The sequence below is a fragment of the Muntiacus reevesi genome, chromosome 8 (assembly GCF_963930625.1).
Source record: "Muntiacus reevesi chromosome 8, mMunRee1.1, whole genome shotgun sequence".
Classification (NCBI taxonomy): domain Eukaryota; kingdom Metazoa; phylum Chordata; class Mammalia; order Artiodactyla; family Cervidae; genus Muntiacus; species Muntiacus reevesi.
In genome coordinates, this window is record NC_089256.1 from 94,143,087 (window position 1) to 94,165,722 (window position 22,636).

A 22,636-nucleotide genomic window follows, 5' to 3' on the forward strand; every position below is an offset into this window, starting at 1 on the left:
CTGCTGGCATAGTAGATGAGAATCTGCCCGCCAGGGAGGAGACATGGGTTTGATCCCTGGTCTAGGGAGCTCCCACGTGCCAAGGGGCAAGTAAGCCTCTGTGCCTCAACTACTGAGCCTGTGCTCTCGAGCCCCCAGACACGGGCACCTGTGTGCCCTGGAACCTGTGCTCCGAGGCAAGGGAAGCCACTGCAATGAAAAGCCTGCAAAAGCCCCTGCTCACCCCAACTGGAGAAACAGCCCGAGCAGCAGTGAAGACCCAGCACAGCCAAAAATGAACAATAAATACATGAAAACTAGCTAGTTGTATCACAGAGTAACTCTTAAATTCATATTTTTGGACAATAGAATCAGCAGCTCTTGAATCACTTTTTTTTTTCATTTATTTTTATCAGTTGGAGGCTAATTACTTCATACATTCCAGTGGGTTTTGTCATACATTGACATGAATCAGCCATGGAGTTACATGTGTTCCCCACCCCGATCCCCCCTCCCGCCTCCCTCTCCACCTGTTGAATCACTTTTACCTTGAGAACATACAGTGGATTGTCTTCAACAGTAGTTCCAATTTTGATGCGAGAGACCATTTTGGGATGCTTACGCACCATTTTTTCAGTCCAAGCAACAATCTTAGGAACAAAACCGATTTTGAGAGATTAGAATAAAAGACTACTAAGTGGCAGCAAATGCTGAGGGTGACACTTTTCTCTTTGGAAGTGCAGGCATTTCACACGATACCTTGTTCCAGTTATTGTATTTTGCATAGCTGTGCCTGCCTGGGTTATCTTCTTTAACATCAAACTGTTTTTCAACCTCTTCTTGTACATCGTGAATCAAGATTCTGTTTGACAGGGGAAATGATAAAATACACACTTATCGGGGGAAAGAAAAACAGTTATCTTTCATTTGCAGAAATTTTCTCTTCCTTCATATCTGTCTTTGATCAAGTTTATCCTGTCTCTTCATGATTCTTCAACCGTGTCTTTTAGATATGTCGTGTGTCTGGCTTCCTATCTTCCCATTTATCTAGAGCTGTGCTTTTCCTGCTGATGGACTGATATGAGTTTAGAGGAAGAACAGAAGTGAGGTATACTCCTAATTAGAGTTTATTTAGGACATGAGACCAGGTACTGCTCATGAATATTGGTTCTCATTAACATCACTGACAAGCACTTTATTATGCATATTATAGTTAACACACTGTATGCTTGGCTTTTGACTTAGGATGAATCAGGGATTTTTGAGAAAGAAAAATTTGACAACAGATTTGGAATCAAGGGGCGCCTGTTGTGCACTAAAACTCACATGAAGTCTGAGAAGTTTGGAGATTATATTTTGGGTTGTCCCTGCAGCCATATTTAATTGTCTTAAACTCTAAAGAGGGGTTGTGGCTTTTGCTCCACCTGCGTTAAAAACAGAGGAACCAGGCAAAAGAGAGATTTTTATGGTCTCAGAGGTTGATTGGTAACATATGGCAGTATTAATTAGTCACAGGAAGCTCGTATCTAAGAATATTTTTAGACTTACACATATCAATTTAGTTCTTGTGATAACAGCGGCAAAAGAAAATCGTGTGAGCTGAAATACGACCTTCCCACATATGCAGCTGCGTGAGGACTTCAGAATGGTGCCAGATTGCTGCTGATGGGAACTAGAAATTAAGCCTAAGGTTGGAAATTAAGATCCATGTCCAGATGTTATTTTCCTGAGGCCTTCCACTAACCAGCAGCCAGGTTTAAGTAGATGAAACCAAAATACTTTCTCTTAAATATTATTTTAGTGCTCCAAGATTTCCTTAATTTGTTAAAAATATTCCTAAATATAGGTGAAAGTATAAATAATCACCCCTGAGGATTTAATGATGTAAATGACCAATGTTTATTGAGTCATTCTTATGCGCCAGACATTCTGTTCAGCATGATATTTACATTTTCTCACTTAATCTTTACATCAACACTATTAATTTGGTACCATTATAACTCCCATTTTCATAGGTGTTAGGTAGATTTCCAACATTGATATAACTTAAATACAGAAGTTGAAATTTGAGCCTAGAGATGTCTGACTTCAGTACTGTGGGTGTGAACCATTATACAACAGTTATCCATCATAAGGAGGGAAAGCCCTGGGTATTGCTGTCAGATCTAAACTCTTCTTAGTCTACTGAGGCTTGTACGAAGTTTGCTCAGCTGACCGGCTCTCCAGAAAGCCTGAGTCTCAAGATCAGGGAGCAGGTTAGTTCAGAGAAGAGGCAAAATGAATCTTATTTTAACAAATTCATGGCTCCTTCCATCTGCTGCTTTTCGTAGGAATGGAGATTGCTTTGGCAATTTGTGTGTGTGTATGTATGTGTGTGTATATATATATATATATTTTTTTTTTTTGTGGGTGCATAAAAATTTTAGGATTATTTGTTCTAGTTCTGTGAAAAATGTCCTGGGTATTTTGATAGGGATTGCATTAAATCTGTAGATTGCTCTGAGTAGTATGGGCATCTTAATAATATTAGTTCTTCCAATCCAAGGACATGGGATCTGTATCATCTTCAGTTTCCTTTATTAGTATTTTACAGTTTTCGGAGAATAGGTCTTGCAGCACCATGGTTAAGTTTCAGTTCAGTTCAGTTCAGTTGCTCAGTTGTGTCCAACTATTTGCGACCCCATGAATCGCAGCACGCCAGGCCTCCCTGTCCATCACCGACTCCCGGAGTTCACTCAAACTCATGTCCATTGAGTCAGTGATGCCTTCCAGCCATCTCATCCTTGGTTGTCCCCTTCTCTTCCTGCCCCCAATCTCTCCCAGAATCAGGGTCTTTTCCAATGAGTCAGCTCTTTGCATGAGGTGGCCAAAGTACTGGAGTTTCAACTTCAGCATCAGTCCTTCCAATGAACACCCAGGACTGATTTCCTTTAGGATGGACTGGTTGGATCTCCTTGCAGTCCAAGGGACTCCCAAGAATCTTCTCCAACACCACAGTTCAGTTTTTCCACCCTCAGCTTTCTTGACAGTCCAACTCTCACATTCATACATGACCACTGGAAAAACCATAGCCTTGACCAGACGGACCTTTGTTGGCAAAGTAATGTCTCTGCTTTTTAATATGCTATCTAGGTTGGTCATAACTTTTCCTTCTAAGGAGTAAGCATCTTTTAATTTCATGGCTGCAATCACCATCTGCAGTGATTTTGGAGCCCCCAAAAATAAAGTCTGACACTGTTTCCACTGTTTCCCCATCTATTTGCCATGAAGTGATAGGACCAGATGCTATGATCTTAGTTTTCTGAATATTGAGCTTTAAGCCAACTTTTTCACTCTCTTCTTTCACTTTCATCAAGAGACTTCACAAATAGCTGTGAAAAGAAGAGAAGTGAAAAGCAAAGGAGAAAAGAAAAGATATTCCCATTTGAATGCAGAGTTCCACAGAATATCAAGGAGAGATAAGAAAGCCTTCCTCAGCAATCAATGCAAAGAAATAGAGGAAAACAAAGAATGGGAAAGACTAGATACCTCTTCAAGAAAATTAGAGATACCAAGGGAACATTTCATGCAAAGATGTGTTCGATAAAGGACAGAAATGGTATGGACCTAACAGAAGCAGAAGATACTAAGAACAGGTGGCAAGAATACAAAGAAGAACTGTACAAAAAAGATCTTCATGACCCAGATAACCACGATGGTGTGATCACTCACCTAGAGCCAGACACCTGGAATGTGAAGTCAAGTGGGCCTTAGGAGGCATCACTGCGAACAAAGCTAGTGGAGGTGATGGAACGCCACTTGAGCTATTTCAAATCCTGAAAGATGATGCTGTGAAAGTGCTGCACTCAATATCCCAGCAAATTTGGAAAACTCAGCAGTGGCCACAGGACTGGAAAAGGTCAGTTTTCATTCCAATCCCTAAGAAAGGCAATCCCAAAGAATGCTCAAACTACCGCACAATTGCACTCATCTCACATGCTAGCAAAGTAATGCTCAAAATTCTCCAAGCCAGGCTTCAGCAATATGTAAACCGTGAACTTCCAGATGTTCAAGCTGGTTTTAGAAAAGGCAGAGTAACCTTTTTGCCTTTTTTGGGTCAAATTGCCAACATTCACTGGATCATCGAAAAAGCAAGAGAGTTCCAGAAAAACATCTATTTCTGCTTTATTGACTATGCCAAAGCCTTCAACTATGTGGATCGCAATAAACTGTGGAAAATTCTGAAAGAGATGGGAATACCAGACCACCTGACCTGCCTCTTGAGAAACCTGTATGCAGGTCAGGAAGCAACAGTTAGAACTGGACATGGAACAACAGACTGGTTCCAAATAAGAAAAGAAGTACGTCAAGGCTGTATATTGTCACCCTGCTTATTTAACTTCTATGCAGAGTACATCATGAGAAACGCTGGGCTGGAAGAAGCACAAGCTGGAATCACAATTGCTGGGAGAAATATAAATAACCTCAGACATGCAGATGACACCACCCTTGTGGCAGAAAGTGAAGAGGAAATAAAGAGCCTCTTGATGAAAATGAAAGAGGAGAGTGAAAAATTTGGCTTAAAGCTCAACATTCAGAAAACTAAGATCATGGCATCTGGTCCCATCACCTCATGGGAAATAGATGGGGAAACAGTGGAAACAGTGTTAGACTTTATTTTTGGGGGGCTCCAAAATCACTGCAGATGGTGATTGCAGCCATGAAATTAAAAGACGCTTACTCCTTGGAAGGGAAGTTATGACCAACCTAGATAGCATATTAAAAAGCAGAGACATTACTTTGCCAACAAAGGTCCGTCTGGTCAAGGCTATGGTTTTTCCAGTAGTCATGTCTGGATATGAGAGTTGGACTGTGAAGAAAGCTGAGCGCTGAAGAATTGATGCTTTTGAACTGTGGTGTTGGAGAAGACTCTTGAGAGTCCCTTGGACTGCAAGGAGATCCAGCCAGTCCATCCTGAAGGAGATCAGTCCTGGGTGTTCATTGGAAGGACTGATGCTGAAGCTGAAACTCCAACACTTGGGCCACCTCATGCGAAGAGTTGACTCATTGGAAAAGACCCTGATGCTGGGAGGGATTGAGGGCAGGAGGAGAAGGGGATGGCAGAGGATGAGATGGCTGGATGGCATCACCGACTTGACGGGTATGAGTTTGAGTGAACTCCAGGAGTTTGTGATGGACAGGGAGGCCTGGCGTGCTGCGATTCATGGGGTCGCAAAGAGTCGGACACGACTGAGTGACTGAACTAGCTAACTAACTAACTATGTCTTCTTTGGTGAAGTCTGTTTAGATATTCTGCCCATTTTTTGGACTGGGTTATTTGTTTTTTTGATATTGAGCTGCATGAACTCAACGTGTATATTTTGAATATTAATTCCTTGCTGGTTGCTTTGTTTGCAAATATTTTACCCCATTCTGAGGGTTGTCTTTTTGTTTATGGTTTCCTTTGCTGTGCAAAAGCTTTTAAGTTGTTTTAGATCTCATTTATTTACTTTTCTTTTTATTTTCATTACTTTGGAAAGTGAGTCCAAAAAGATTTTGCTGCAGTTTATGTCAAAGAGTGTTCTCTCTCTGTTTTCCTCTAAAAGTTTTAGAGTGTCTGGTGTTACATTTAGGTCTTTAATCCATTTTGAGTTACTTTTTGTGTATGGTATTAGGGGATGTTCTCATTTCATTCTTTCCCATGTAGCAGATCAGTTTTTGTAGCACTACTTACTGAGGAAACTGTCTTTTCTCCACTGTATATTCTTGTGTCCTTTGTCATAGATTAGGTGACCGCAGGTACCTAGTCATCTCTATTGAGATGATCAAATGATTTTTTTTTATCTTTCCTTTTGTCAATGTGGTATATCACATCGAGTAATTTGCAGGTATTGAACCATCTTTGCGACCCTGGAATAAATACCATTTAATCGCAATGTATGACCCTTTTTATATATTGTTGGATTTGGTTAGCTGGAGATATCACTCTCTCTGCCTTCAGACTATACTACAAAGCTAGGTCATCAGAACAGTAGAGTGCTGGTACAAAAAAAGGCACATAGATCAACGGAACATAATAGAGAGTCCAGAGAGTCCATTCCCACCGCTGGTAGCAATGCAAATTGGTACAGACACTATGGAAAACAGTATGGAGCTTCCCCCAAAACTGAAAACAGAACCACCATGTGATTCAGCAATTCCACTCCTGGGTGTGTATCCAGAAAAAAACCACTAATTTGAAGAGATACACCCAGGATATAGAAGCAAACCAAGTGTTCATCAATAGACAAATGGGTAAAGATGTGGTATACATATACTTGGAGTATTACTCAGTCATAAAAAGAATGAGATTATCCTTTTGCAGCAATGTGGATGGACCTAGATAATAATATGCTTCATGAAATAAGTCAAACAGAAAAAGACAAATACTGTATGATATCACTTATTTATGGAATCTAAAAAAATAAATGAACGTGTACATCAGAAAATAGAAAGAGATTCACAGATTTAGAAAGCAAAGTAGAGGGGAGAGGGAAAAGATAGGGGTATAGGATTAAGAGATACAAACTACTTTTATAAGAATAGGTAAGAATATACTGTATAAAACAGGGAATTATAACCATTATTTTGTAATAAGCTTTTTAAAATTAATTTATTTTTTAGTTGAAGGATAATAGCTTTACGGAATTTTGTTTTCTGTGAAACCACAACATGAATCAGCTATTGGTATAAATTTTAAAGAAGTATAATCTATGAAAATGTGGGAACACTATACTATACACCTGAAACTAACATTGTTCTCAAATGTACTTCAGTTTTAAAAAAAGAAGGAATGGAGAACTGTGGGCCAGTGCATGTGTTACCGTGAGTGTTGGAGTGTGTGTGTGTGTGTGTGTGTGTGAGTGCAGTGGGGAAGGATGTGTTAGGGAGGCAGAGTCATGTTATGCTGCCTGATAAATTGGTTTGGCCTCCCTCTCCCTGACACCCACATTCCTGCAGGGTAGGGTCTACTCCAAAAGCATGATTCCAGGTTTCTGCATGATCTCAGTCCTCACCAGGAGCTCCCTCATTGAATCACCTTGTATCCTCCTCGGCACTTAGGGACATGGATTTCCCCCAACACTTGAGGCATATTTCTATGTTAGATAATAGACTTTAAGGCACTAATTTTTACTCAGTAGGAGGGAAACGGCACCGCTGATGATGTGGGTGCCGCTGGTGATAGTGTCTAGTTATCCTGTTGCTCTTTTTCTGTGGGAAAGTGAGCAAACATGCTACTTTAAAGTAAAATCTGTCTTGGCAATTTAATTTTCTGGGAATTAAAAAAATATCACACAGATGCTTTAAACTAAATAGTGGTCTATATGCACTGTCTAATGAAGGGTGTCTAAGTAAATCATTGTGTCAAACCAGCCTCTTAATGTGGTTTTATTCAAACTGGTGTCTGGTCCGACCAGATGTTTCTGTGCTTCGAACCCACTTCTGTTACTGACTGCACCAAGTAACACATGTAATTAATATGCAAATAAAATTATCTGTATAATTAGTGCTTGGAGACAAGATTTTAAATAGTTCTTGTCTGTACAGATCACTTTACATATTTGTATTTCCGAGGAAGGTACCTCTCTAATTATGTGGCTTTCCCACAACTGTGGCTAATTTGGACCAATTTCTAGAAATCATGTCCTAATTAGATAAAACTAATTTTTATAGGTAGTTCAACACTTTGCTTCTTGATGTAAATAGAAAGAAAGTACTTGGCATAAGACAAAGTGAAAAGCACACTATTTGTGAGGATCTGGGTTTCGACCTCTGTTTGAGTCAGACTTGCTCCGAGCTTGGAGAAGGCCAGAGAGGAATCAGGGCTGATGAAGTGGATGGCTGGCCGCCTCCTGCCTTGGAGCCTCCTGTCACCGTGATCTATTCCACCAGCTACGCTCACTGTCAAGCCGTCAGCGTCTTGTCTACAGTATCAGGATATTGAGGAAAATGCACTACTTCATTTTTAACCTGCTGTTCAAATCAAATTATACAAAGTTAGCTAAAATTTATTTTAGCTTGGGCTAGACACTGTGAGAATTAGTTGATCATAAGGAATCTGGATCAGGTTTGTATTAATGAAGTAGAGTGAATATTGTATAAATCGAGTCACATATTTTAGAAGTCTGGCTATCAAGTGATTCAAGAGATGGTCACCAGGAAGTATATAGCGTGGAGGGGTGATTTCTTTTAGAAATAGTCAAGATAGCATATCAACCTCAGCATAAGCCCAGAGTCCATAATGTCCTACTAATTTCTGTGATCTTACAGGTATGTTTATAAAGTGTCTGCTTCTAATTTTAATGGTACAGTTTATAAAATTATAGAAAAACCTATCAATGTATTAATTTAAAATGTTTAGATTCATAATTTTGAATATGTTCTCCCCATATATTAACTTCCGTGGTGGTTCAGTGGGAAAGAATCTGCCTGCCAATGAAGGAGACTTGGGTTCAGTCCCTGGGTCCAAAGATCCGCTGGAAAAGGAAATGGCAACCCACTTCCGTATTCTTGCCTGAAAAAATCCCATGGACAGTGGAGCCTGGCAAGCTATAGTCCATGGAGTTGCAAAAGAGTCAGATATGGCAGTGATTAAACAAGAATAAATTACTTTTGAATGTGTTCTCACCATATATGAATTTACGTGTTTGTTTCACAGCCTTCTTGAAACAATGGCAAAAACAAAGATAGTGACCAGCAGTAATCACACGTAATAACCATAGGCAAGAATGTTTTTGTTTACTTGTCTATGTATCTCCTTCAATAGTATTTAAATTTGTTAGAGATATTGTAGCAATTTAACAAATATGATCAAGTCATGATGAGAAGCAATATACCCTGCTCTCTAACATGACACTGTAGGATCTCTGAACCAGAAGTAGAAGGTTTTTTGAGTTAGCAGCACTGAGTTAGGTAGCAGAGGCATGAACTATTAGATCAAAAAGGAAGAACTAATGTGTAGCGATTTTGAGTGATGGTGTCTCTGTAAAGGGGGCTGCTGGGAAGACAAGGGGTGGGGAAGTTCAAAGAGGACCCCTCAGCACACCAAACTGCTGAATATTTTAAAGCATAAAAGCACACTTTGTCCCCCTGGTATATGTTGGTTTGTGACATTCGTCTCTGAGCTCCCCTCTTATTTGTTGCCCTAGGGCCCAGACTGAGCGTGCATGGCCCATGCCTAGTGCTCGGTAATTTCTCATTTCCTCTCATTTCTCTAGGGGACCACAGCGACTCACTTCTGCCTCTTAGGCCATTTGAGAATTCTCTCCTCTTAGATTTAAGTCTTATTTCACTGTGTTGTTTTGCTTTCTCTGAGGAAGAATTTCTTTCGTAAAGAATTATTTATTATATATTTTACATTCCCACACCTCTGACTCAAAGATAAACATTGTACTTTGGGTCTCTTTGTATGTATCAGGAGAATTCGAATACAAGAAGCTGGTGCGGGCACAAGGGACTGTGCTCAGTGTCATGCGGCAGGCTGGATAGGAGGGGGCTTGAGGGGGAATGGATGCACGCATGTGTGTGGTTGTGCACCTGAAACTGTCACAACGTTGTTACTTGGCTGTCCTCCAGTATAAAATAAAAAGCTTAAATCATGCAAGAAGAATGCAATGCTGGCAGTCATCAGCAGTGCTGAGTTCCGGGCTGGTTACAGTCAGGAGTGACGAGTGTGCCCAGACCACCCATGCCCGCTCACGTGCTCTTTGTCCTTGCCAGGGGTTGGGTTTTAGGGATGGCAGATACCATAACTGTCATTCTTGCAGATCATCATAAACATAAGATAGAACTGGATTGCCGAGGTTGAGCTCATCATTTTTATAAGCAGGCCTCCATACTCTGTTTGGAGGCAACTGTAAGTGTTATTTCTTAGACAGAGCTTTCATTTTGAGGGGCCCAATATAAAATTCTACTCTCCTTTCAATTTCAAGACTCCTCAGACATTGAGTATCTAACACATTTGAATATTTTCCTAGGACTTACTCATAGTGCATTTGGTTTTGATCCAGCGCAGACTGAACCAGCTGGGATTCCTTTGCACTGATTCGGAAATCCACCGTCATGTCAGCAGCGACCTGGTGGGTGGCGTCTGGATACCAGAAGTCCAGCTGTGCAGATGAGTTCAGTGTTAGTCACAGTTGTTTATTTGCTCATGCAACACATATTTATTAATAAATGACCATGTGTCATATGCAGTGAAAGGAATTTGGGGTTCAACACATCTGAAGTATGAACTCTTCTCTTAAGAAACCTATGAGATTTTTGCAAATATATTTAAAAACTGTTGAATATTAGGCAGTGGGGAAAAAAGCTATTGTAATGATCATATTTTTTTGGACATAATATATTCAAATGCAAAAAGAATGATCAGCTTTTGGTTAATCTGTTTTCTTCTACCACCAGTTGGAGTTGTTTCACAACTGACTTAGCCACAGCATCTGCCTCTGGTTGGGAATATGGATTCATATGTGGCTTCTCCCTCCCCAGCTCTTGGGTCAGGCCTCACTCAGAACCAGATGTCCCTGTAAACTCTGGAATTCCTGGAAAGATTGTGTCCAGTGAAGACATATTCTCTAGCCCTGTCATTTTCCCAGCAGTATGTCCCTGGGCAGATTACTAAAACTCTTTGCGTTTCAGTCCTCCTAAGAAATGGGGCTGACAGCCCTCCATTGGGAGTGTCACGGAGGTTATGAAACAGCCATGACATCTGGGCCGTGCAGTATTTAGCAACTGCTGGTTCCCTTCTCTTTATCTTCTGCTCGCTGAGAATTTCAGAAATTTGGTGAACGGAACTGTAAAGATAGAATTCAGATTAAAATAATTTGAGAAGTTCCCAGTTCTTATTCTTGAAAATCATACTCAATCGTGAAACCAAATGAAGTATCATTTCCCAACCTCGGAAATGTGGAGAAAATGCTCACTTTCCACCCATCGTGCCAAGCTTGTGGGCATAGCTGAGTCTGCCTGGCTGTTCTTTAGATGAATCCCGCTCTACTTTCAGGTCAGTCCTGTTCCAGTGTAAGGCCGCTGTGAACCAACCAATATTTGTTGGTTTGTTTTGATCAAAATGCTACAGTATAAATTAGACATCTGTGAGGTATAAGAATGATTTAAAGGTGAGCTAGGCCATCACAATAGCAATCTCTCTATCCTAATAGGGTTACGTGGTGCATGAATTTGTTGTTTTTTTTAGTTGCTAAGTCATGTCTGACTCTTTTGCAGCCCCATGGACTCTGGCCTGCCAGGCTCCCCTGTCCAAGGGATTATTCAGACAGGAATACTGAAGTGGGTGGTCACGCCCTCCTTCAGGGGATCTTCCTGACCCAGGAATCAAAAATGAGTCTCCTGCATTGGCGGGTGGATTCTTTACGGCTGCGCCACGGCTGCACAGGGGAGCCCTGTGCAAAAGTCAGGGCCCAGTGGACTTCATGAGCTAAGCAGCAGGTGCAGAGATGGATGCCAGGGTGGCGGAGGTTCATAAGAGAGAAGCAAGCAGCTTAATGTGGAAGAACAGAGCCATCTGTGCGTTTCCAACGCGCTTACCCATGCCAGGGCCAAGCACAAGGTTGCTTCTAGGAGCTGAAGAAGAGACCCATCTGGGTCATTGGAGTTGGTGAACAGAGAGGCTTTCTCCAGGAGAGACTGCCTGAGCTGGGTCTTGGAGAATAAGTAGCATTTAGCCAAGCAAAGAGGAAAGTACGTTCCTCCCGAGAAAAGGTGTGTAGGGCCGGTGCGGTGAGCGAGCAGTGGTGATGGTGGAGGGTAAGAAAGAGGGTCGAGTACAGAGGTTGGAGATTATGAAGTTCTTGGAATACCACATTGATATCAACAGAAGATGCTTCTACAGTCCTTATTATGACCAGGCCAGCTGAGCATTACCCAGATATTAGCTCATTTAGTTTTTATAGCAGCTTTAGGAAGTAGGTATGATTATTATGTCCCCACTTTACAGAGGAGGAAATTGAAGCCCCGAGAGGCTAAGTAACTTGCCTAAGGACACTGAGCTAGCGTGAAACTAGGATCTGAACCTCTGAAGACCGTGCTGTTTCCACACTAGGCCACCTCTCACTGAAAACCTTCAAACAGAGGTGTCTAATTGTAGAGCAATCAGGTTGCAGTACAGACTTGACTTCGTGGGAGGCAAGACTAGAACCCTGAACATAAGGGAAGTTGTAATTGTCTATTGAAGCTGTCCCTGAAAAAGATAGAGCAGACATAGATTTGGCAGTGACAGGGGAATGAAGAGGAAAGTATGGATTTGAGAAACATCTGGGAATTAGTGTAGGCAGCTTGATTTGATGTGGAAATAAGGGAGTATCTGACTAGACTAAATCTCACATTCCATTCTGGGTTTAAATGTGACATGAAATCTTGGTCACTTAATTTACTGTCTTTGAACGTCAATTCTTCCATTTTAAGCATGTTGAATTGGGACATAGACCTTGCAAATCTAATGGATTGGAAGTGATGTTTGTGAGCAAACTCTGGGGGACAGTGAAGGACCAGGAGTCCTATTGTGCTGCGGTCTGTGGAGCTGCAAAGAGCTGGACACGGCTGAGTGAGTGAATACCAAGAAGGGGCTGGAACAGGGTGTCTTGCACAGAGAAGCCACTGAACAAATGATAAAATGATGACTTTAGTCCATGGGGTTTTAAAAGACAGAGCTAACTTTAAGAGTTTCCTTTCAAAATGGACCTGCTCTTAGAAAGGGACACCTCATGGTATTATCAGACAGTGCATTGATGTTGTCAGTTAAGCAGCACCTCGGTGTGATCATAATCATGATTATGCCACAGAAGTGAGGCCCCTGGTATAGATCCAGGTGGCAGTGAGGAGAATGAGATAGGCAGGTCCTATCAGGGTTGAAAAAGAGGCCATGATAAAGGCCAGGAATGTCTCCCTATTTCACAGTTCTACGTAGAAAATGCTGTTGTTTGCAAAGTTTTTAGATGGGAAAAAGAAGTGGTAATTTGGAGAAAAATGAACAGAAACAACGAAAGGATTAGCAGTGAGTTGAATTATCCAATCATCACCATTTCCCCCAATCTCTGGTAGCTCTGCGGCTGTTAAAAATAAAAGGCAGAAGAAGCAGCTTTTAGGAAATAGAAAAGAAAGATAGCCCTTCATGTGCCCTACCTGGCTGGTCTTGGCTAAGTCCTTGATGACGCTTGCTTGTTTTTCATCCTGCAGCTTCACACGGAGGACCTCGTCCCTGTAAGAACACAAAGGTGAAGCACGTGAGCTGGAAGGACGCCTTTCCCCATGGTCTTCCCAAGCGCAGTCCGGGACACAGGGCCGTGAGGTTTACCCGTCGAAGCGGACAGGGGCGATGGCCAGGGCGGTGGCGATCAGACCCACAGGCAGGAGCAGCCTCATGGCTCCCCTTTGCCTGTCCAGAGACACTCTGCTGGTTTGATGTCTCACCTCTTATCTGGAGGAACAGCTGGTTTCCTCTTTGGGTTCCGGTGGATAGAACGTGCCTCCCACCCCTTGGCCCCACCATCTTCTAGCTGGGAGGGGAGTAGGGTGGAAACATGAACGCTAATTGCCCTCTTTGTGACAGGTGAATTCCATGCTACTCATACACCTTTTACAACTAAGAATTCCCATTGTACAGATGGAAGGGGAGGCAAATTCCTTGGTTAGCAAATAGCTTGGCAGGTGTCTCAGATGGTAAAGAGCGCGCATGCAGCGCAGGAGATCTGGTGTTGATCTCTGGGTTGGAAAGATCCCCTGGAGAAGAGAATGGCTACCCACCCCAGCATGATTGCCTAGAGAATTCCTTGAACAAAGGAGCCAGGCGGGCTATAGTCCATGGAGTTGCAAAGAGTCTGGCATGACTGAGCGATTAACACTTTCACTTTTGCCCAAGGGAGCAGTTAGCAAGTTCACAGACCCGACCTTTGAATCCAATTCTTTGTTCTAAAATACTACTCTGTCGTGTGCTTGACGTAAATGATGGAAGAAATCGGCTTACATTTGCACTTGGAACCTGGGAGGAATTAGGGTATCCGGTCACAGAACCTTGATGGCAAAAACTATGCTTTTGAAGCCCCATTGTAAGTTGTTAAATTAAAAACATTTATATTACAAATTATTTTGAATATACTAAAAATATTAGAAGTAATCTGGAAAACGTTATGTTCACTGTCTAAATTTTACACTTTTGCCATCATTATGTAAATGATGATTATATAAATGATGACAAAAGTGCAATGAAGTGAACCTGACAGAAATTGCTGAATACTCTTGGTAAAGAAGTAAACATTACAGGAATTGCTGACTTACTTCCCTGCTCCTTTCCCCTTTTTTACCCCTCCATCCTCAGAGAGAACCCCTACTCATAAAGCAACTTGAAGATGTATAAAGGGTAAGATAACATGGTTGCTCAAATGTTTGTTCATTGGCTATTCTGGTTAGGGTCTAAATGCTACAGATCCCCAATAAGTGCTTTTTGAAAGTTGAATTTATGAAAGTCAATTATAAGTCATTTTTAAAGTGTCTGGCAGGGGATCTTTAATCTTGACCACAGCTCAGTTAATTATGGATTGGAGAAGGCAACAGCTTTACCCAGAATTATAGGTAAGGTAATATAGTGAATGAATTTGTCTGAGCAGACAGCTTATTAGAATTTCCTTTTAACTCCTTCTTCACATCGACAGATGTATAGACAATCATAAATGAAACTTCTCAGAGTCATAGTTTTATATTTTGTTATAAAAGCAGTTCTGTTGGGGAGGTCCCCTGTCACACGCACGGCAGCGGCAGCTTCATCCCTCTGTGACTTGTCACCCAGGAGGCCCCCTTGCCGTGATCCTGCTGGTAAAGAAGAAGAGGGGATTACGAAGGCCTTCATGTTGTTGATGTTGCAGAGGTGTATAAGCACTAGAAAATCCCAGAGCAGATTCTTGCTCCATTGATTCCAAGGGTGCGTTTGGCAGGAGAACAGAGGAAAAGGAAGAACTTGACTTTGGAGTCAGACGAAAGTAACCTCAGAGTGGTTCCCAAACACTAGCTACTTTACCTTGAGCATGCTGCCTTCCAGACCTTAGTTTCCGGGGCGTGCAAATGGGGCCCTAGCAAGTGGTTATGAGGGTTAAATGAGATGAATATGTATGTAAGGGGTTTGGTGGGTGGGAGGGACAAAAGACATGCCTGTGTCCTCCAAGTGCAAGCCCGCTAAGTCACTTCAGTCGTGCCTGACTCTGTGACCCCGTGGACTGTAGCCCGCCAGGCTCCTCTGTCCATGGGATTCTCCAGGCAAGAATGCTGGAGTGGGTTGCCATGCCCTCCTCCAGGGGATCTTCTTGACCCAGGGATCAAACTCACATCTCTTACATTTCCTGCATTAGCAGGTGGATTCTTTACCACTGGTGCCAGCTGCGAAGCCCATCCTCTAAGTATTACTATGATCGTCAAGTTCTATGAACAGACATACTGGCCGTTATCAGGCTGCAGAACTGATGAGTATCAGCATATATCAGGTGGGAGGTTAAAGTGGTGGCCATGTCCAATAAGGCCAAAATATCTCTGTATTTGTTTTAATATATATTGCTTCAAGTAAAAAAAAATTATGTTATAGTTTTGCTTTTTGGAATTTTGTTTGGATTCTAAAAGTAATAAATATACATGGAAAAATAATTTATCAAAATACAGAGAAGTTGAAAGAAGAAAATAGAAGTCCCTCTTAACTCTAGCATTCTGATGTATTTTCTATGTTAAGCCTTTTTCTATTTGGCTCATTTCAAAACTATAGAGAAAAGGCTTCTATATCTGTTTTTCAGGTCAACTAAGAAGGACACTTTTATTTGGGGATCTAAGTAAGGGTTGGAAGGATCCTGGTTTTTCTTAAGACTTTGGTGATAAATAATCTTTGACTTCTTAACGTCTGTTGTGTACTGACAATTCCTTGTTTCTGGAGTAGGACGTAGGTATGTGATGCTTTAAGACCTCCCATTCCTCCCCAATCTGTGGATTTCAAGAATCTTTTGGAGCTCTTTATCAGAACCAGTTTCATTTCTTGGCAGGCATAGTTCAGTACAACCTTATATTGCTGCATCGAGAGCTATGAGAGGTCTTGGCTTATTTATGGAATAGGATGAGTAGTTGTTAGATGCTGTATCATTTTAGGATTGACTGTGTAAGGTGGTGTGGTGTTTCACCGGTTAAATTAACCTCTTTGAAAAGATATCTAAAGTTGAATGCTTCACACAACAGTAATTTTCCACCTTTCTGGGTCTTTGCACACCTAGGATTTTTGTGTGTCTAGACACAGTTAAAAATATCACTTTATTTTTTAAAGTATGCTTTTCTTCATATATTTCAAACATTATCACCATAAAGGAAATGTCCTAGAAAATGGAAGTGAACATTCTCATGTGATTTACTAGAATTCTTCAAATAAGTCTCTGTCTGTAAATCAAATATAGTAAACTGATGGAATACCTTTAAATATCTCATAAAGGAAATGTCAGAAAGAACGAATTGCTGCCTTTAGTTATGGATATTGTATGTTTAACATGGAACCGAAACTGCCCGTAGAGTGCGGCAGAGAGACATGTCTTTACTAGTTGCATGAAAGGTGGTGTTTCTGGACAGAAATGGATGTGTGATTCAAGCAGTGTCAGATCGGGCTAGAGGGGGTGAGTACCTGCTCAAGTGAGATGACCTGAGAGGCTCCTCACAGGTAGCCAGCAAATAACCTTGTTAATCGTCATGGTTCCTCCTGTCTTCCCTTTATACCTGAAATTCTCTCTTTGATCAGTTCATATAGGTTATCTGGCAAAGCAGATGAATACATGAGATGATTCTAGCAGAACTCCCGTTCTCCAGGCTGGAAAACCAGTCCTGCTCGTCTTGCTTGGCAACACCCAACACGGTCTGAGGAAAGAGCCAGGGGGCGGTTCCGCCGCTGTTTGTGATTGTTGCTCTGCAGAGGCGAGAGCTGGGGCCTGGAGGGGGAGCTTGGAGCCTGTCCTGGGTCCCGAGGGTGGGAGCAAGTCGCAGGAAGGATGAGGCGCGGAGCCTTCACAGCCAGGACTCCTGTGTAGGCAAGGCTGGCAGCGTCCGGTCTGCCGAAGCAGTAGCCTGTGGTCAGCCAGGCGGGAGGGATATGGTACCATTGCCCTGGGAAGGCCTACTGCGGAAACTCCTCTTTCTCTTTTTCTCTGTCTTTGCTGGTCTTTACAAGGCTCGGGCAAGTGACCCTGCTAAGCTGCAGCTCTTCACTTTCAGTTGCAAGAGACAGAGCCAAAGTGTCTCAAGTGCAGATGATCTCAGATACGTGGATTTTATTTGCTTTCCTATGCTCTATTCTTCTTAAAAATCCCTTGGAATTTTTAGAAAAGCCCATTATAGATTCCCAATTTCCGCTTTAAAGCCCTGAACTTAGGACCACAGCATCCCTTAGAGGTCAATGCCACCTGCTAAAGGTGGGGTGAGGGAGCGTCCTGTGGAGCTGTCTATGAATTGGATGATGCACCTGCATCAAGGTAACTTACTGCGGCAACTGTGGCTGAGTTACCTTGCAGTTCACATGGATAGAACTTAAATAGAATGGGGGAAAGATTAATTTCGCTAAATTGCATCTGTTTTTAAAGTTACCATTGGTACTGCTTAAAACTTTATGGGAACTTCTGATTTTGCATTTAAGGGTCTTTGCGGTGCCTCCCTAAATGATTTATTCCTAAATTATTTTGAAGAGGATCGCCTCACAGGTTACAGCAGCTGCACTGCTACCATCTAGCGGACAGTTAATGCAATTACTCATTCTTTGGCTTGACGGCTTCCCAGCAGGCGACTGGTGGATTGTTTTTGAATAGAACACTGTCAGAGCTACTTTCATGTATTATGCTGGATATGGAATCCTGTTTTCCTTGACTCCACATGGAAAACAATGAGGTCATGTTTTGCTTTATGATTTTAAAGTAAGCAACGCCCCCCCCCCAAATTAAAATCTAAATACTTATTATTATATTTTAAAATTTGAACTTTGCTCAGTATGCTTGCTCCTTGGATGAAAACCTGTGACAAACCTAGACAGAGTATTAAAAAGTAGAGACGTCACTTTGCCGACAAAAGTCCATATAGTCCAAGTTATGGTTTTTCCAGTAGTCATGTATGGGTGTGAGGATTAGACTATAAAGAAGGCTGAGTGATGAAGGATTGATACTTTTGAATGTGGGACTTGGGGAAAACTCTTGAGAGTCCGTTGGGCAGCAAGAAGATCAAACCAGTCAATCCTAAAAGAAATCAACCCTGAATATTCATTGGAAGGACTGATGCTGAAGCTCCAATATTTTGGTCACCTGATGTAAAGAGCTGACTCACTGGAAAAGACTTTGATGCTGGGAAAGATTGAGGGCAAGAGGAGAAGGGGGCAACAGAGGATGAGATGGTTGAATGGCATCACCGACTCAATGGACATGAGTTTGGGCAAACTCCGAGAAATAGTGAAGGACAGGGAAGCCTGGTGTGCTGCGGTCCGTGGTGTTGCAGATAGTTGGACACGATCGAGCAGCTGAACAACGACAACACTGCTCCCCATTATTAGCACGTTCAGTTTTAATTCTGGAAAACTCCACGTCTTGTTTGACGTACACATCAGAGTTATTTTTGCCTCTTTTATTTTAGGCCCAGCTGGTTCAGTCAGGGTCCCTGGCACCTTCCTATTTCACTTCCAGTTTACTTCCACACTGTAGCCTGACAGTGTTTTTTTTTTTTTTAAGCCAAGACTCTGATCATGTCATTTAGAATTTAACATCTTCAATGGCTTCTCACTGTTCTCTTAAAATTTTTATTTAAATTAATTTTTGGCCATGCTCTGTGGCATCTGAGTGCCCCAACCAGGGACTGAACCCATGCACCTGCATGACCACCAGGAGACTCGCTTATTGCTCTTTCTTAATTGAATGAAAGGTTCTTAAACTCTGTACTGTTTTACAGGTTTCAGAAGTTTCGCACACATGATGTCATATAATCCCATAGTAACCCCCTTTCCTCCTGCTCTTACATTACCCCTCCCTGCTCCCCTCTCCCAAATAGTAACTGCTAGTCTATTCTCTGCTGTCTGTGAGTCTGCTTCTTTTTTGTTTTATTCACTAGTTTGTTGTATTTTTTCATTTATTTTTTAAAAAAAGTGATATTGTACAACATTTTTCTTTCTCTGTCTGACTTATTTCACTTAGCATAATGCCCTCCCTATCTGCCATGTTGGTGCAAATGGAAAAATTTCATTAATGTTTGTGAATGAGCTCTATTCCATTGCATGTATGTACCACATCTTTATTTTTTCGTCTGTTGACAGACACTTAGGTTGCTAGTATACGGGCAATTGTAAATAGTATTGCTGTGAGCCTGGGGGTGGCGTGTGTCATTTCACATTAGTGTCTGTGTTTGTTTGGGTATATACCCAGGAGTGGATTGCTGGGTCATATGGCAGCTCAATTTTCAGCTTTTTGGGAAACCCCCACACCGCGTCCACAGTGGCTGCCCCAGGGTGCGCGCCCACCAGCAGCGGGAGTGTTCCCTGTTCTCCTCGCTCTTGCCAGCATCTGTGGTTCGTGTTCCTTCTGATGCTAGCCTTTCTGACATGTGTGAGGTCATATCTCATTGCTTTCACTTGCTTGTCCCTGATGATTAGTGATGTTGAGCACCTTTTCGTGCTTCTCTTGGCTGTCTGCATTTCCGCTTTGGAGAAACGTCTGTTTCATTCTGCTGCCCATTTTTAATCCAGTTGTTTATTTTTTGTTGTTGAGTTTTATATATGTTGGGTATTAGCCCCTCATCAGTCAAATGATATGCAAATATCTTCCCCCATTCATTGGGTTGTCTTTTTGTTTTGTTGATGGTTTTCTCTGCTGTGCCAAAGCTTTTAAATTTAGCTAGGTCCCATTCGTTCCTTTTTCCTTTGCTTACTTATCTATGGCAAAGGAGGCAAGAATAGACAGTGGAGAAAAGACAGTCTTTTCAATAAATGGTGCTGGGAGAACTGGACAGCTACTTGTGAAGGAATGAACTTAGAGTGTTCTCTAATAACATATACAGAAATAAACTCAAGATGAACTAGAGACCTAAATGTAAGACTGGATACTATAAAACTCCTAGAGGAAATCACAGACGCACTCCTTGACACAAACTGCAGCAGTATTTTTGGGATCCATCTTCTAAGGATCTAAAATGCTTCTCTTTGTTCTTAGACCAGTGTTCCAAGTCCTTAACCTGACCTCTAAACCCACCTGATATGATCCCCAGCTTGCCCCTCAGCCCTTACACCTGCCCCATCTTCCCTCAGTTCTCCGAGTTCCACCCTTCCTGGCTTTCTTCTTACAGCTTCTGCATAGTTAATAGCGCCTGGAAGGGGTATTCCGTTCCCCCAGATACTTGTTCTTCAGTTTTCAGCACTTCCTGAGCTTTCTCCTCTAGTTCAGTGATATAAGTTAAGTCACTAGCTATCACATAAGAAGTTAGGTCATTATTTGTTTCACGTCTGTCATCTCAAATGGCCTACACAACCATTGAGGGCAGGCGTGTTCTCTGTCTTTTTCATTGCTCGGTCCTCAATTGCTTAGCAAAGTACTTGGCATGTAGTAAACAGCTCAGAAAATAACTTGAATGAACTGATGTGAAAGCTGAACTGTGACGGGATCAATTCACCTATCCCATGTCTTACAGTCCTAGATTTCTCCTACTTCTCCTTCCTCATCAGCCCCCCACTGTGACCTAGACATCTCTGCAATCTGCCGTGATTGGCAGTACACCAGCGACTTCAGCTGCTTGTAGGCTGACCTGCGTCATTGGTGGTGCGCAGCTTGCTCAGCCATTTGTTCATGTCTTTTCCCCCCAATGAAACAGATAGTCTGTCAGGTTCTTCAGTTATACCGATTCACTTTTATTATGATCAATATTAAAGATCCAAGTAGCTTAGTAGACCCAGAAACTTAAAAGAAAGATGAGGATCGGGAAAAAAAATCCAAGCCCACAAAAGTAGGAATTCAGGATAGAAGAGAAACAGAACAAATATTCAGAAATCAAGCTCTTAGCACTCTGGCTCAGTAGAGATGTTCCAGGACATAGCTGGTAACGTGCTTGATGGCCAGCATTGTCTCCTCACAGGTCGGCTGGATCTGGGATTCAGGGAGGAGAAAGCCGTATCTGCCTTTATCCCGGAGTTCAAATGTGAAGGAATATTGGATTCCTTGATCGTAAGCCCAGTCATCAGAGCCTCCAGCAGCAGGATCTGAAATGAGCAAATCAAAGGGGAAGAAACACTTTAGAAAAGAGATTTAAAATCACGCCAGCTTTCTTTTATAATTACCAACGCTTCACTGCACTAGATAGTATAGGTAGGGAAATTTTCTAGTCACCAAGATCACAAATCTACGGGGGCTGTTTTAAAGGTTAGTCCAACCTTATCTCTTGGTAAGGGTAGCTCTTACCTCTACATGGTAAGAGTGACGTGTTTAATACTTCAGGATATGATCAGTAATATACGCATATACTCAGGGTGCTTCTCTGCTGCGGTAAACTGTCTCACTTACATAGTGTGTGAATTGTTTACAACATATATATAGTTTCTGGGAAAATGATGTGTATCTCCTAGAAAAATAAGGAAAACTGCGTGATGCTTGGTGAGAGGAGAGGACTCTGAGCCTCACTGAAACTACTGAATGATGGAGCAGCTGAGGGGCAGAACTGGGTCTTCATTTTGTTTCTTTGGGATCTAGCATATGGCCTGGCCTAGATTAGATATTCATTCAGTTATTCATTCAGCGACAGTTATGGGGTCATTCATTTATTCAGTCGCTTGTTCATTCTTTCATTCAGTCCCAGTTGTACAGTTCTCATTGAACAGCAGGCCGTGTGCTCAACTTTGGAGATACCAGGACAAAGGAAAGACATGGCCCCTGCCTTCCAAGCGCTTATGGTATAATGGAAAAACAGATCTCATTGAACTGGCCTGACTAAAACTTCTATGACGTTCACAGTGTGTGAATAGATGAGTTATTTCTAATAGAACCCCCTTAAGAAAATTGTATACCCCGTCTGATACAGAGAAGTTTAATAAAGGACAAGAATACAGAAAACTGTATTCTACATGAAGCTTTTTTTAAAAAAAAAACAACAAAAAAACCTCATGATTGGAGCCTCTCCATATGCATTGAAGGCCATTGATGGTGAGGCCAGCCATTTTCTCTCTTACATTTCTGGTCCTTTAAGGCCTGGGGCAGAAAAAAATCTTGCAAAGGCAAATATATGTAGAAATTGAAGGTGGAACCTGCAGTATGTGCCTTTCAGTGAAATCAAACTGTAGCACCAAGGCCCTGGGGTCCAGTCCATAACTAACTCTTTGGCCACTTGCTTGCACCCCATGCAAACGGCTTAAGCCTGAAGTAGCCCCTTTGAAACTTCAGTCTGTTTAGCCAAGAAAACCTTGCGCCTGTTGCTTTTCCCCAGCAAGTGTCCTTCCAGGTAGAGCTTCTGCGTCATCGTCCCGGGAAACCATTCCTGACCGGGCGGCCGGGCTGGCGCCTCTTCGGGTGTGCCCTGTCCTCGGCCAGCCTTCGCACCTGTGTGGCCGTGAGCTCCCCCGCCCCTGCTGTGGGCTCTCGGAAGCCGGCCCTGGGCCCCCTCCTTCCTT

General features: G+C 42.2%; 2 protein-coding genes across 2 annotated transcripts in view; both read right to left on the minus strand.

The window, feature by feature from the left end:
- The window catches only part of CPA3 (carboxypeptidase A3), a 32,464-nt gene extending 19,058 nt beyond the window's left edge, over window positions 1-13,406 (minus strand). Inside the window, exons 1-5 of the mRNA XM_065942809.1 lie at window positions 13,307-13,406; window positions 13,135-13,210; window positions 9,982-10,106; window positions 739-841; window positions 528-629 (exon numbers count right to left, since the gene is read on the minus strand). Coding sequence (XP_065798881.1) covers window positions 528-629; window positions 739-841; window positions 9,982-10,106; window positions 13,135-13,210; window positions 13,307-13,374 — 474 coding nt within the window. The 5' untranslated portion in view covers window positions 13,375-13,406. The remainder of the gene's footprint in view (window positions 1-527; window positions 630-738; window positions 842-9,981; window positions 10,107-13,134; window positions 13,211-13,306) is intronic.
- Window positions 13,407-20,935: 7,529 nt separating this feature from the next.
- Window positions 20,936-22,636, minus strand: part of CPB1 (carboxypeptidase B1) — a 36,489-nt gene continuing 34,788 nt past the window's right edge. The window contains exon 11 of the mRNA XM_065942811.1: window positions 20,936-21,235. Within this exon, the coding sequence (XP_065798883.1) occupies window positions 21,048-21,235 (188 nt within the window). The 3' untranslated portion in view covers window positions 20,936-21,047. The remainder of the gene's footprint in view (window positions 21,236-22,636) is intronic.